This window comes from Rhinatrema bivittatum, chromosome 2, assembly GCF_901001135.1.
Source record: "Rhinatrema bivittatum chromosome 2, aRhiBiv1.1, whole genome shotgun sequence".
NCBI classification, from domain to species: domain Eukaryota; kingdom Metazoa; phylum Chordata; class Amphibia; order Gymnophiona; family Rhinatrematidae; genus Rhinatrema; species Rhinatrema bivittatum.
The window spans coordinates 757,297,886-757,313,075 of NC_042616.1; the positions used below are offsets into that span (position 1 = coordinate 757,297,886).

Genomic DNA, 15,190 nt, shown 5'->3' on the forward strand with positions numbered 1-15,190 from the left:
TCGATAATCAATGGGCCATGTGTAACCGCCAAATCCAGCGCGGTAGGCAGCCATGCTTCCAGGACTTTAGGCAGCTCCCGATCAAGAAGAGACTCCGGCAGCCCTACTAACCGGAGGTTAGACCGCCGCGAGCGGTTCTCCAGATCCTCCATGCGCTCGGTTTGTTTCAGCACGGCTTGTTTAAGCGCGGTTATCTCCTGCTGCATCGCCTGGTGTCCGTCCTGCAGGTCTGAAATTCGTTGTTCCGCCTCATCAAACCGTGTCTCAAAAGTTTGAATGGAATTATTCAGTTCTGTTAGCTTAGAGGATATGGTTAATAATTCCGGTTTTATCGTTTCCTGGATTGCAGCTTTCAGATCTGCCATATTCGCTTGAAGCAAAACTTCCGAGGGCTGCTCCTCCCCCTCAAGCATGGCCTCCGAGGGCCGCACCCGTTCTTTTTCTTTTTCACGGTCCTTCTTTGCCTGGCGTGAAAGCATGGAGCCAAAACGATCCACCCAAGATTAGCACTTCAAAGAGGCTTGGTTAGTGAGGTTTGGGGTTTCTGTAGATGCCGGATGGAGCCAGATGGTGGGCTAAGGGGCCGAGAAGAGAGAATGTGCGTCTTCTCCCTTCACAGCATCACGTGATCTCCTCCAAGGAGTGCATTTTAAAAAAGAGAAGTGCACTAGATAGAGCCTAGACAAAATTGAAATTGTAGACTGAATCTGAGGAGGGACTAAGGGAGATAGAAAAAGGGATTGTAAAATAGTGCAGTCCTGTAGGACAGTTTTTAAGGGGCATCCAGAGAGGTCTGCCGAGCAGAAATGAATTAAAAATTTCCTCTGCTTGCCTTTGGATGGTTGTCAGGAGGAGTCTCCGCGTATTGGTTGGGGTTTGGGGGTCGGCTGTGTAGCAAAGGGAGTTTCACCGAGGATCAACGGAGCAACGCTGATGTCTGGCGATCGGTGGCAGCCCCGTCGTGGGAATGTATGCAGGAAAAATGTCCTTACCCCGGAGGGATTGAGGTCGAACGAGCATGCCAGCACCGCCGCGATCTTTCTTTTCTTCTCTTTTCCTTCTCTTTTTTTGGGGGCTTTTCTTGGGGCTGTACGAAGGGGCGTACAAAGGGGCAGGCCCCTTTGTCATGCCCCTTCAGCGCGCGACGCCGGCACGCGGCGCCGGAGCTCAAGTAAGTTTAAAAGTCCCTCTTCCTCGGTGATTGGATGGTTGGGCTGGTGGGCGGGTTTTTTGGGCTGCTGTCTGTGCGATCGGAGATTCAGGCTCGCCCGGGGGAAGGGAATTTGAGGCCTTACCCCGACGGGTCTGGGCGCCGATCGCGCAGGCATTCCTTCCTCGATGTGGCAGCAGTAGCGGCAGCGGCAACAGCAGCGGTTTGGGCAGGAGAGGATATATGTAGATATACATAGTGAGGGTAAGCCTCACTATGTATATCTACATTCATCCACTATTATCCAAGTTCATGAAAGGCTTGTGGCATACTAAACCACTAGTTCTAAAACCTTCCATTCCATGGATCTGAATATGGTCCTGGCACAACTGATGTTGCTATCTGGATCTGGAAAAGAATACGATGAGTGAGATAATCAAATTTGCAGATACAAAATTATTCAGAGTAGTTAAATCACAAGCAGATTGTGATGAGGTGTTTAAAATCATGAGAGGTCTAGAATGGGTAAATGTGAATCGGTTATTTACTTTTTTGGATACTAGAAGGACAAGGGGGCACTCCATGAAGTTGGCATGTAGCACATTTAAAACTAATGGGAGAAAATTCTTTTTCACTCAATGCACAATTAAACTCTGGAATTTGTTGCCAGAGGATGTGGTTAGTGCAGTTAATGTAGCTGGGTTTAAAAAAGGTTTGGATAAGTTCTTGGAGGAGAAGTCCATTACCTGCTTTAAGTTAACTTAGAAAATAGCTACTGCTATTACTAGCATCAGTAGCATGGGATAGACTTAGTTTTTGGGTTCTTGCCAGGTACCTGTAGCCTGGATTGGCCACTGTTGGAAACAGGTTGCTGGGCTTGATGGTCTGACCCAGTATGGCAATTTATGTTCTTATCCTGTGGTCTGTTAGAGACTACTGCTCTCAAGTTTCTAACATGGAAAGTAATAATTCTTTTAGCAGTATCCTCAGCCAAAAGTCAGTGAACTGCAGGCTTTAGTTAATTATCCTCCTTATATTTAATTTTTCCACAATAGAGTGGTGCTTCGCACGCACCCAAAATGTCTACCAAGATTTGTCAGCTTTCCATATTAGTCAAGCCATCATGCTATCTATATTCTTCCTGAAGCTGCATGCATATGAAAGTGAGAGAGCTCTTCATAGTTTGGATGTAAAAGGCTTTGCCTTATGTCAAAAGTAGAACACTGCCTCATTGCCAAGCTATCCAGCTATTCATTTCTTATGATCCCAAAAGACTAATCATAGCAGTGGTCAAACGTACATTGTCCATCTGGCTAGCAGATTGCATTGCGCATTGCTATAATTTAGCAGGCATTCAGATTGTAGACTCAATCAAGGCTCATCAGGTTAGTGCTTGGCTGCATCAGTAACTCATCTGCAAGCTGTGCCTCTTCAGACATTTGCAGAGATGCAATGTGGTCATCAGTTCATACCTTTACGTTCCATTACTGTCTGGACGATTTCTCGCAGACTGACAGTAAAATCAGACAAGCAGTTTTGCATAGCCTGTTCACCTTCTAATCTGCTCTCCATGATGGAGACCAGGTTGCTTATTAACTAAATACTCTTCTGCAACTTTCCTCTTGGGACTTCTCACATGTTATGGCTATTTCAGCCCTGCTCATTGATATAAAAAGCAAGTTTGCTTAGTGAAAACAGTATTGTCTGTAGATAGGCTGAATATCCACCCGCCTCTTTGGAGAGTTGACTACCTATCCATAGAATTGACTGAGGGAGCTCATGAGGCAACCCCTGAGCGGTAATTCCACACATGCTCAATCGAGTAAGAGATCTACTAGCTATATGAGAGAAGTTTGTTTGTTTGCTGCTGAATGATATCACCCACATGTTGCTCATTTATCCTGCTGTTTATGGAAAAATCATTTAGGGTATGCAAACTTGCTGAATCTGATACCGCAGCTTCCATTTCTTTATTTAGCAAAGTGACAAATTATGACCAAGAAACACACAATGTAAATTGTTTAAAGAGTATAGATTTATAAACAGCATTTCAGTTTTTCATGTAATCTCATTTGAATAGACATCTTCTGGGTAAGTTCAAAAGTATTTACGCACATAAAAGCATATATTGTACCAATTTTCAAAAGCCCATTTGTGTTTAAAGTGCACTTATGCATGTAAAATCTAGTGAAAATTCAATAGCATATATCATAGCAATTTTCAAAAGCCCACTTACACATATAAAACACAGTTTAAGCATGTAAATCCTTTTGAAAATTCCTCCCTTGTATATAAATATCTTTTCAAAATTATTTTTAGTTATTTGCTCTTCATAAATGTAATATTTGGAATAGCAGTGATGTGAACTTGGAAGTTCATGAGCAGTGTCTAATTTTTGTTTTGTAAATCCAATGACATTCTGATAACTTTGTTTCATGTCGGTTTTTTTTCCAGGTTTTCCATCATTACAGCTCTGCCTTAGATTTTGTACAGATAGTGGTGCTCTCAGATCTCCCTTCATACTTCCTTTCAGATCTTGAGTTTAAAGTGTATCCTTTACATTTTAACCAGCTTTCACTCTTTTAGGATGGAGTTTGTCTTAGGAGCACACAAGTCTGTGATGTATGTGTATGGGGGTAACAGTAATTCATAACCTGTATGCAGTATAGGGAGATATCACAAAGTTAATTGACTATTGCTTCATAATTTGTCTAGTATGACACTTGTACTTGTCATTCTCTTACTAGCAACAAGGTTGCACAACTTCTAATTCAGAGAATATACCTTGAAAATTATATGAAAATAAAAACGTATCATAATGTGTAGAGAAAGTGATTCTTTTGCTAATTAGATAGTAATAGCTACAGTGCTAAATAAACCGAAAAATCAAATCTGGACCAGTTTTTTGAGGAGACAAATCAATGATTAATGATACTCTGGTCAGATTTTGGGTAGAGGGTACTTATTAAAGAACATATATTGGATACCATCAAGGATTTTATTTTCATTGTGCTGCTGGATGGATATAGAATATTGTTTTTCTCTGTGGGTTATTACATGGCAAGAGGATTGAACAAGTCTGATTTCTGTTCCTTCACTACATGTAGGGTATCGGAGATGAGCGGAAAAATTTCAGTTTTGATTCACGAGAGCATATACCATCCATTATCTGTGTGTCGCTGTAAAAGTGAAATGTTCATGCTTACAATTTCAAAGTCCACAAACCACACTGCCAAGGAAATGTTTTCATGGAGGGAAGAATAGCTACTACTTGTTGCCGGCATCAGTAGCATGGGATCTATTTAATGTTTAGGTACTTGTGACTTGGATTGGCCACTGTTGGATACTGGGTTTGATAGGCTCAATATGGCTTATCTTATGGGTTTGTTTTTTTTTAATTCTGCTTTTTGGCATTTCAAAGCGGATTACATTCAGGTACTGTAGTAATTTCTCTGTCCCCAGAGGGCTCACAATCTAACGTCCGGATTTTAAAAAGTTACGTGCGTAAAACCCGGGCCTTACGCACGCTGGGCCAGTTTTCAAAGGGCCCGGCCACACTCGTAAATCCCCGGGACGCGTGTAAGTCCTGGGGCTAGCCAAAGGGGCGGTTCGGAGGGGCAGAGTAGGGCGGGGATAGAAGCACCCGGCACAGGGGCCATTTGCTGCTGTGTCGGGGGATCGCGCACCACAACTTGCTCCTGCAGGCTGCCGGCGCGCGCAACTTGCTCCTGCTCAGGAGCAGGAGCAAAAGGTAAGATAAGAAATTTGGGGTATTTAGAATAGGGATAGGAGGAGGGCAGGAAAGGGGAAGGGGAGGTTAGGCTAGGGGGTTGGGAAGTTCCCGATGCGTCACTGCGTGTAATTGCAGATCTCTACCCCCGTTGCATGTGCCGACTCTAAATTTTATAACGTGCGTGTCCAGGTGTGCGTGCCGGGTAGCACACGCTCGTAACGTTTAAAAATTAACCCCTAAGTTTTGTATCTGAGGCAATGGAGGGTAAAGTGATTTGCCCAAGGTCACAAAGAGCCAGCAGTAGGATTTAAACCCTGATCTCCCTGTTTCAAAGCCCACTGCTCTAAACACTAGGCTTTTGCTCCACTATGTTCTTATGTTCTAAGGAGAGTTACTGGGCCTGGCTTTCTGGGGAGGAGAGAAGGGGTAGCAGAGACCACTGAGGGGTATTATGAGAGGGGGAGAATTTCCCAAAATGATCCTGCACATAATAAAGTTCTTCATTTTGTTTCCCAGGTTTTAATTTCATGATTTAAGATCAAAAAAATTTCTCTTTTTCTGGTAATGCTCATATAATAGGTCAGATTTACTATCACAATCTGAAACTGATTATTTTTTTTAATCCCATCTCAAATTAAATTGCAAAGAGCATTCCAAAAATGGAGGAAAGAGCTTGTGAGAATTGCATGGCAAATCACTGATTTTCCTTTTATATTGGTCAGTTTGTATCCTGTATAACCATGGAATACTTTTTGACACAATTTTGAATAAACTTTAATAGATGTTTCCTTTAACAAAAAAATATCATAGGGCCTTGACCAGAAACAATCTTGGAGGTAAATCCAAGCTGTTATTGGACCAGCTTTCTTCACTGCACGGAGAGGTACATCATTTTCCCAATGTTAACAGATTGACTGTAAATTAAAATGATATTCATATAATACTATAAGGTACATAGAAAAAGAATAATGGTAGCCCATCCACTTAGATTTTAGATTCTGTATATGAGGGGGTGGGGGAAAGCCATTTACCATTCACAGGGCTGTTGAGGAATTGCATGGAAGCCGTTTATTAAAATTCACAAAATGAATTTACCATTTTTAAAATTCTTTAGAAGCAGCCAGTAAGTAGCATTGTTTTTAGTGCTCTTCACTTCATATAAAAAAGCACTTAGTCTGGTTCAGTCTGTCTATTCATCCATAGTCACAATAACTTCAGCAGACATTCACTGATCGAGTCCAGACTATGGGCCTATTCTTTTCAGTTTTGAAAATCTCCTTGATCCCATAAAAGTTAGGTCATTTTCATTAGGCTTAAAGTTTGAAGACTAATAAAAAAAAATCTGTATATACTCATGGCTTTCGCTTCATTGGCTGTTTTTTTTGTTTTTGGGTGGGAAGAGGAGCCGGGATTCAGAGTTAATCTTAAGAGGTTTGATGTGTGATTGCATCACAACTTGGATATTAGCCAGATTCACTGTGTAGTTAATCATTTTAGTCTTCTACCATCAAACTTGAAGCAGGTAGAAGAAAAATGATAGGCTGTTAAGTGTGCAAGAGGTTGGGGAAGCAGCATTAAGAAAATTCACAATGCTAATAATAATTAGGAAGCAGTCACTAAAACTAATATTTTATTAACCCAAAGCCAAATCACAGGTATAGGCAGTTCCCTGTACGTACCCAGATCAGTCCAGACTTCTGGGTAGATGGAGACACAGAAAGCTTTACTGACACTGCCATATAACCTAGTGTGCCACCTGCAGTTTCTCAGTATTTCTCTGTCTCCAGCAAATGGTAGAGGTGCAAAACCTGCAGTTTGTACCTAGCTTAAAAAAAAAAAAAAAAAAAAAGTCAGGACAGGTGAATTCCTCCCAGGAGGTTGGTAGGTCCTAGTGAGGCCATCCCTCCTGGTCTTGAGGTGGACAAGCTCGGGGGTTGGGGACCCTTAGTTTGCTTGGTCCTTCATAGCCAGAGGCTGAAAGCTGGTGGAGCCAGTTCTCTCTCCTCCCAAAGGGACAGCAGAACCTGCTGCCATGCTTCAGTGCAGGGAAGTGCTTTTTTTCAAATTTTTGCTTTGAGTAAAGTTAAAAAAAAAAAAAAAAAGAGGGGAAAGACAGTTGTTTTTCTGTTTGTCTGCAGCTTAGCTGCAAAGTGGGGCTCAGCTTTCGTGGGCTCTTTATTTTTTTTTCCCTCAGGCAACGGACTCTCGCAGTTTGAATGATCAGTGGCGTGCCACGCAGCAGCAAATGTGCAATGCATGGAGTCGCCTCTGCTCCTGCTGCCTCTCTGGGGGAGAAGGCATTTCAGGATCGCTTGCAGGGGTGACAAAGTGGCAGCACGGATCTGGTAGGCCCCTACCTGCACCTCGGAAAGCGTCAGACCCGTTCCCGGTCAGCGCGGGAATGGCGACCATCTTGGCTTCCTTCGCGGCTGCTACAGAGGCCGTGGAGGGGGAGGGAGATTTCCCTCCACCTCTGTCTCCAGCTAATCCACGCCCTGTGGAGGCCCGAGGGCGTCATTCGGAGATGGAAGATGACTGCCTGGGGAGGCTTCAGCTATTCTTCCACTTTTTCAGCGGATTTTGTACTATTACACAAGTATTTGGTCTGAAAAGCCATAGGGTAGCAAGGGCCCAAGCCTGAGGCTTCATCTTGTCCACAGCCCAAGAAGAGATCCAGGGTCTCAGGAACTTTGGGGGCTGCCAGATGCTGGGCTTGATGGACCCTTGGTCTGACCCAGTGTGGCATGTTCTTATGGTTGAAGGAAAAATGGGACCAGGGTGTAATGGGGGTTCCGGACTTAGCAGCCTATAATTTAGCTAGTAATTTATGAATAGTATGGGAATGGTTACTGAACAAGTCCTTCTATGATAAACTACAGGGTGAGAAGGATTTGGTCTCTCCTTTGGATTTTCGTTATGTTTTACAGGCGTCACCTATGCGGCTCCTGAAACATCTTTCTCTGTCTTAGTAGCTCCTATAAGGTAGGCTTGGATGAGCTTAGCCATCCTCTTAAAGGTATCAAGCTCTTGTTTGCCTTTATTGCCCTTTCGCGGGAAACTTGATTTTATTCTGGGCACTCATTCAGGGGTTTTTCATTTGTGGGCGGAAAAAGGCATCACGCAATTGATTCATGTCCTAAATGAAAAGGGTTGGCTGCTATCCTTTCCAGGACTGAAGGAGCAATATGAGCTGAATTAAACTAATTTTTTTTGCTTACTTTCCGTTTTATCTCTATGTTGAATCCTTGTCGCAGGATTTTTTTTTTTTTTTTTAAAGTCCTCTGTTTCCGATTCATTTGATGATTTTTTCCTTTTTGAAGAATTTCAGTATTTGCCTTATTCCTCTCTGTATAAAGCTCTTGGGAGTTAACTGACACTTGTCAGATCTCTGCAGATCAGTGGAATGGTGAGGGTCTTATCTTTATAGATCCCCAAACTATAAGATCTGGTTTCAAACATTTATCAGATATTTCAACAAATATGTACTTTAGGGAAATGCAATATAAATATCTCTGGAGGGCTTATGTATCCCAACAATTGGCTTTTCAGGCAAAACGCTCTCTCTCTAGCATGTGCAAAAAGTGATCTACTAGTGTTGGTAATTTATCTCATGCCTTTTGGAGGAAAATTGTGACTTATTTAGAGAACCTGTTGGGAGGACAGAGCCCCTTGACTCCGAAACTATTGTTATTTGACCGTCTCCCTCCCCTGAGTATTCGGGGCTTAGGTAGTTGCATGTTTGTCAGAAAAGCACGTGCTGTGGGGAAGAAGTTAATCCTCTTGTATTGGAGAGGGAAGGAGGTTCCTTCATTCTGGCACTGGAAGAACCTGCTTCATTGTATGATGCAAATGGATAATATGGTATCTCATATCGCAATTAAGAATCAGAGAAACTTCTTATCCATATGGGAATGTTATTCAATCTCTGCCACATCATATTTGTAATTTTTTTGTCTTTATAGGGGGGGGGGGGGGTTTGATACTGTTTTTGTTTGTATTGTACTGAAAAAGGTGGTAACAATCGATGCCAGCGTCTCTGGTTGGGGTGCAGTGTGTCAGGATCAAGCAGTATAGGGCCAGTGGTCTCCAGAAGAGTCGTCATGGTTGATCAATCGTCTCGAGACACGGGCTGTTCGCTTGGCCCTGGAGAGTTTTCTTCCCATTCTGCGTCATCAGACAGTGGGAGTCTTGTCTGACAATGCAGCGACAGTAGCCTATATCAACCGGCAAGGTGGAACAAGAGTGGCCCTCGAAGCGAATCTCTTGATGACCTGGGCAGAACGCCATCTTCAAATGTTGGCGGCCTCACACATTGCAGGGGCGTCCAACATACAGGTGGACTTCTTCAGTTGCCACCAGCTAGACCTGGGAAAATGGGATGTCTCAGATGAAGCCATGCAGTTGATATCCCACCAGTGGGGCGAGCCTCACGTGGATCTCATGGCGACCCATGCAAATGCCAAGGCACCTCTTTTCTTCAGTCGCAGAAGGGATTACGGCGCGGAAGGGGTCGATGCTCTGGTGGTTCCCTGGCCGCGCAATGTGCTCCTGTATGTGTTCCCTCCATGGCCTGTGGTGGGAAAAGTATTAACAAGAATCGAGATTCATCTAGGCCAAGTCATTCTCGTGGCTCTGGAGTGGCCACGCCGTCCTTGGTTCACAGATCTTGTGAATTTGTCGGTGGAGGGACCCCTGAGGTTGGGTCATTTACCGAATCTTCTACAGCAAGGTCCAATATTTTTCAATCAGGCTGGCTTTTGAAAGGCGTAGGCTGCGAAAGAGAGGATATTGGGAGGAGGTGATCTCCACTCTACTGCAGGCTCAGAAGACTTCTACCTCTCTGGCCTATGTCCATGTGTGGAAGTTTTTTGAGTCTTGGTGTGAGTCGCAGATGGTGGATCCTCGGAATGCCTCTGCTTCCTAAATCCTTTCTTTTCTACAAGACAGTCTTCAGAAAGGGTTATCCTTCAATTCCCTCAAAGCCCAGATCTCCGCGTTTGGCTATCTACGGGGCCAGATCCAGAGATCTTCTCTGGCAGCTAATCCAGATGTCACATGTTTTCTTCGCGGAGTAAAGCTAATTACCTGAAAAAAAGAACTTCAGAGCCAGCTCGAAGGACTGTGTTTCCTCATTGGGTGAGTTTGTTCTCACTGAATTACCATCTGGACCCCGACGTCAGTGGGAGGGGCTGGAGAGTGCCTTTAAGATCGGCACTGAGCAGCGTGCCACCAGCTTAGCCCGGATTAGTTTGAGTGTTTAAGATTTTGTTAATTTTCTTAAATAGTTATTTCCTTAACGTGGAAGGGTATCTCTGGAAATGTTCTTTGTATAATTTAAATTCTTGTTGTAATTATGCCTCACAAACATAAAGCTAAGGTGAGAGTATTCCCAGCAGAACAACCACCTCTGTCACAACAAAGACTTATTCCCAAGTATGCTATTTCAGCATTGAGTCAGGGCTTGGCAAATCCCATAGGTGGGAATGTGGGAGAAACACAAGTTTCACCAGGGGAAATATCACTAAGCCCACCCTTACCTCGCCAGCTGATTATAACTTCCCCACAAACTCCCTCGAATGTTGCTGGAGTAGGGGGAGATATATTCGTCCCGTCACCCCAGCTTGCTGGGAACATTGAGGGTAGTTTGGAGAAAGCTAGGTCTTCGACTCCAGATTTTAATTTAAACCTGGATGAAGGGAACAACATCCTAGCGGGGATTGGAGAAAAATCAGCTGTAACATTAGATTCTCTTGCAGATCTAATGAAAAGATTGGCATACAACATTCAAGAACAATCAAAGCTACTACAGCAAGTTTCTAATAAACTTGACTCGGTTACTCAAGATCATCAACGGATCCTTTCGGATCAGTGCATACAGATTATTTCATTAGAAGGGGGAGTTAGAGGTTTAAAAGATCTAACCCAGTGATGGCTAACCTATGACACGCGTATCAGAGGTGACACGCCAAGCCGTTTTGGCTGACACGCGCAGCGTTTCGAGGACTATCAGGAATTTTTTTTTTTTTTTATCGGCTGTGCCGAGCCTTTTCTTTTTCAGCTGCACCGAGCCTTTAAATGTGTTTTTTAGTTTCCCCCTACCCTCCACCAATGCCCCCGGGCGCAGGGAGGCTCATGCGTCGCAGCGATGAGGCTCAAGACAACGCGCTGATGCTCCTCCTTCCTGCCTGTGCGGCCCCGGAAGTAAACGTTGCCGGAGCCGCGTGGGCAGGAAGGAGGAAGCGAATCAGCGCGTGCAGAAGAGGAGGAGCCGCCGCGGGTCGCTGCGAATCCCAAGTCGCAGCGGCCCAAGAAGAGGAAGAGGCCCGGTAGCAGGGCTGCCGCGGCCCAAGAAGATCAGGGCCGCTGCAGAGCCCATCCTGCGGCGACCCGCGAAGAGGAGGCCCAGAGGTGAGAGAGAGGCTGAGGGCCCGTAGAGTGCGTGTATGAGGTGAGTTGAGAGAGAGGACCTGAATGTTTGCAGAGACAGCATGTGAGAGCCTGTGTGTGTGTGTGTGTGTGTGTGAGTGAGAGAGAGAGAGAGAGCATGTGCCAGTGAGAGCCTGTGTATATGAATGATTGTATGAGAGCATGTGCCAGTGAGAGCCTGTGTGTATGAATGATTGTATGAGAGCATGTGCCAGTGAGAGCCTGTGTGTATGAATGATTGTATGAGAGAGCATGTGCCAGTGAGAGCCTGTGTGTATGAATGATTGTATGAGAGAGCATGTGCCAGTGAGAGCCTGTGTATGAATGATTGTATGAGAGCATGTGCCAGTGAGAGCCTGTGTATGAATGATTGTATGAGAGAGCATGTGCCAGTGAGAGCCTGTGTATATGAATGATTGTATGAGAGAGCATGTGCCAGTGAGAGCCTGTGTATATGAATGATTGTATGAGAGAGAGCATGTGCCAGTGAGAGCCTGTGTATATGAATGATTGTATGAGAGAGAGCATGTGCCAGTGAGAGCCTGTGTATATGAATGATTGTATGAGAGAGCATGTGCCAGTGAGAACCTGTGTGTATGAATGATTGTATGAGAGAGCATGTGCCAGTGAGAACCTGCGTGTATGAATGATTGTATGAGAGCATGTGCCAGTGAGAGCCTGTGTGTGTGAGAGAGAAATGCATGTGAGAATGAGAACCTGACTGTGTGTTTGAGGGAAGAAGATGGAGAAAAAAGAAACAGAAAAAAAGACAATATAAAAGGAATTGGCAAAAAAATAAGAAAGGGAAGGTGAAAAAAAAGCCTGTGACCAACCAATTAGAAAACTAAGATCAGACAGCAAAGGCAAAAAAAAAAAAAGTACTTTTTAGTGATTGGCACATGTACTCTTTGGGAATGTGCAAGAACAGCACTTTCTCAACGGATCTCACAATGTACGAGATCAGCATGGAGAAAGTGGAAGCCCACGGGGCCTGCACAGAGGAGGCAGCAGAATGGACTTCAGTGTCAGTAGCAGCAATCGGCACCTCCGCAATAGCCACGTGGCATCAGTGACAGTGGCAGCAGAGGAATGAGAGAGGTTCTGAGGTTGCTGGCAAAAGAAGAGAGGGGGGGGTCTACCTTTAGTGTGTGAATGTGTATGAATGGGACTCTGCCTGGGGGTGTATGTGTGTGAATGCATGGGTGCCTGCCTGGGGGTCTGTGTGTGTGAGAATGAATGTGTGCATGCCTGGGAGATGGGGAGGGAGTGTTGTGAACATGAATGGGAGCCAATAAAAGAAACCGACTGACAGATGAAGTTTGTAACGCTTGCTTGGACTTGAAGTGTACGAAATACCAACCTTCAATTGAAGATTTAGCCAATGAAATTCAGCAACAAAAAAGTCACTAAGCAGGTAAGGTAAAGAATTATTTGTTTTTGCTTTATTAATAAATACAGTATATATATTAAAATTATAACTTTGTTGATTAGAGCTACAAATATCACAAAATTATGGATTTTTCTAGAAGTGACACACCACCCGAGTTATGCTCGGTTTTTTAATGAATTTTGACACACTGAGCTCAAAAGGTTGGCCATCACTGATCTAACCACTACTTTTACCCGTGAAAGATCCGCCACCTTGAGGAAAATAGAATACTTAGAAAATACAGTAAAACATTTATTTTATTTATTTAACAGTTTTTTATACCGACCTTCATAGTAAATAACCATATCGGATCGGTTTACAATTAACAATGGTATAACAGTGGTAACAATTCAGGTAAACAAAAAATAAACAATAGGAAGGAATAAGTCAAAGTTACAATCAACAGGGAAAGAGAACTTGGAAGCTTGTAACAAGCTGGAAAGAAGATAAGGCAGGAAATAAATATAAAGTGATTTGAATATTTGAATATTAGATTTGAAGTGATTTGAACTTCAAATATTTGATTTGAACTTCAAATATTAGATTTGAAGTTCACTTCAAATATTAAGATTTGAAGTGCACTTCAAATATTAAGATTTGAAGTGCACTTCAAATATTAAGATTTGAAGTTCACATTTGAATATTAGATTATTAAATTTCCCTAAATTAAGAGAGGAAAATTTATTAACTTTTAAAAAAAATACTTGGAAAAAAATTTAAAAATTTCCTCTGAAAAAATTTCAGTAATAAAGAAAATAATTCAATTACCATATAAGCAAAATGTTGTAAAGAATACAGAACCTAAGCAATCTATAGATTTCCAAAATTTAACCCAATATTTGGAAGAAACGCAAGATGAGATCACTTTATTAATAACTTTTCCGACTCAACAGGAAATGAATCTGGTTATGCAGGCATATTTTAAAAACATGAGTGTTGAATTTTTCGGAGGTAAGGTTAGGATCTATCCTGACCTAGCCAGAAGAACTCAGATTAGACGCAAGGCTTTTCTTTCCATAGCACTTGGAGCAACTATGGTTGTAAAATACCCATGTAAATGTGCAATAAAACAGGGAAATGTTTTTATTTTCTTTGAGGTAAATCAATTGCAAGATTTTCTGAATGCTAGGATGCAGATTTCTACAAAAGATGGAGGTGTAAGTAATTAGTATTGTTGAAACTTCCCTGAATATCCAAATTATTCTTGATATTAAGTTTCTTATAAAAAAAAAAATCTCATTTACAAATTTCGTTCTCTTGGGATTACCCCTATGATGTTTAGTTTAGAACAGTATGTATATTTCTTATTTATATTATATAAGGATCTGAATTCAGAATGAATGTTCAAAACTTCAATATTTCATTTGTAAAGTTGTTTATTACTTTGTAATATTTTTGAAAAAATTAATAAAAGAATTTAAAAAAAAAAAAAAAGCATCTGCAGCTGCCGACCCGGCACATATGTCCTTCTTGGAATTTGACCTTGGTTCTCCGGGTTTTGTGTGAAGTACCCTTCGAGCCTATTAGGAGAGCTACCTTGAAAGACCTTACGCTGAAGGTGGTTTTTCTGGTGGCGATCTGTTTGGCCAGGAGGATGTCTGAGCTTCAGGCTCTGTCCTGTTGGGAAACCTTTTCTGCGTATCTTGGAGTCTGGTATTTCAATGCGAGCGGTCCCATCTTTTTTGCCAAAAGTGGTCTCTCACCTGAATCAGTCAGTGGAGCTTCCGGCCTTTACGGATGTGGATTTGTCAGATTCTCATTCTAGAGAGTTGAAGCGTCTAGATGTTAGACGTGCTTTGCTACACTATTTAGAGGCTATCAATGATTTCCAGGTATCGGATCATCTTTTTGTCTTATGGCATGGCCCTAAGAAAGGTCAGATGGCATCTAAGGCCACTATTGCTCGTTGGTTAAAGGAAGCGATTGCATCAGCATATATCTGTCGGGGTCGCTTGGTTCCAGAAAGACTGAAAGCTCTTTCCAGTCTAGCACAGGCGGCTTCCTGGGAGGAATGCCAATTGGTCTCCCCACAGGAAATCTGCAGGGCAGCTACCTGGAAGTCTTTGCACACTTTTGCTCAACACTACTGGTTAGATCAGGGGTCGGGAACCTTTTTGGCTGAGAGAGCCATGAACGCCACATATTTTTAAAATGTAATTCTGTGAGAGCCATACAAGACCTGCCAAAAGTCCCTGGTGGTCCAGCGGGGGTCCAGGGCTCGCAGACAAATCTTTAATAAAAAAGTAAAAATCTAACAAAACCCCCCACCCTCCTGACGCGCCCCCCCCAAGACCTCCAAAATTAATTTACTACAACCCCCCACCCTCCTGACCCCCCCAAGACCTTGGTGGTCCAGCGGGGGTCCAGGAGCGATCTCCTGGACTTGGGCTGTCGGCTGCCAGTAGTCAAAATGGCGCCGACGGCCCTTTGCCCTCACTATATCACTGGAGTC

General features: G+C 43.2%; 1 protein-coding gene across 2 annotated transcripts in view; it reads left to right on the forward strand.

Annotated features, from left to right (window-relative positions):
• MTBP (MDM2 binding protein) overlaps nt 1-15,190 on the forward strand; it is a 194,276-nt gene that overhangs the window by 66,772 nt on the left and 112,314 nt on the right. For both annotated transcript variants that reach the window (XM_029591956.1, XM_029591955.1), the window contains exons 9-10: nt 3,605-3,699; nt 5,694-5,766. In XM_029591956.1, coding sequence (XP_029447816.1) covers nt 3,605-3,699; nt 5,694-5,766 — 168 coding nt within the window. The remainder of the gene's footprint in view (nt 1-3,604; nt 3,700-5,693; nt 5,767-15,190) is intronic.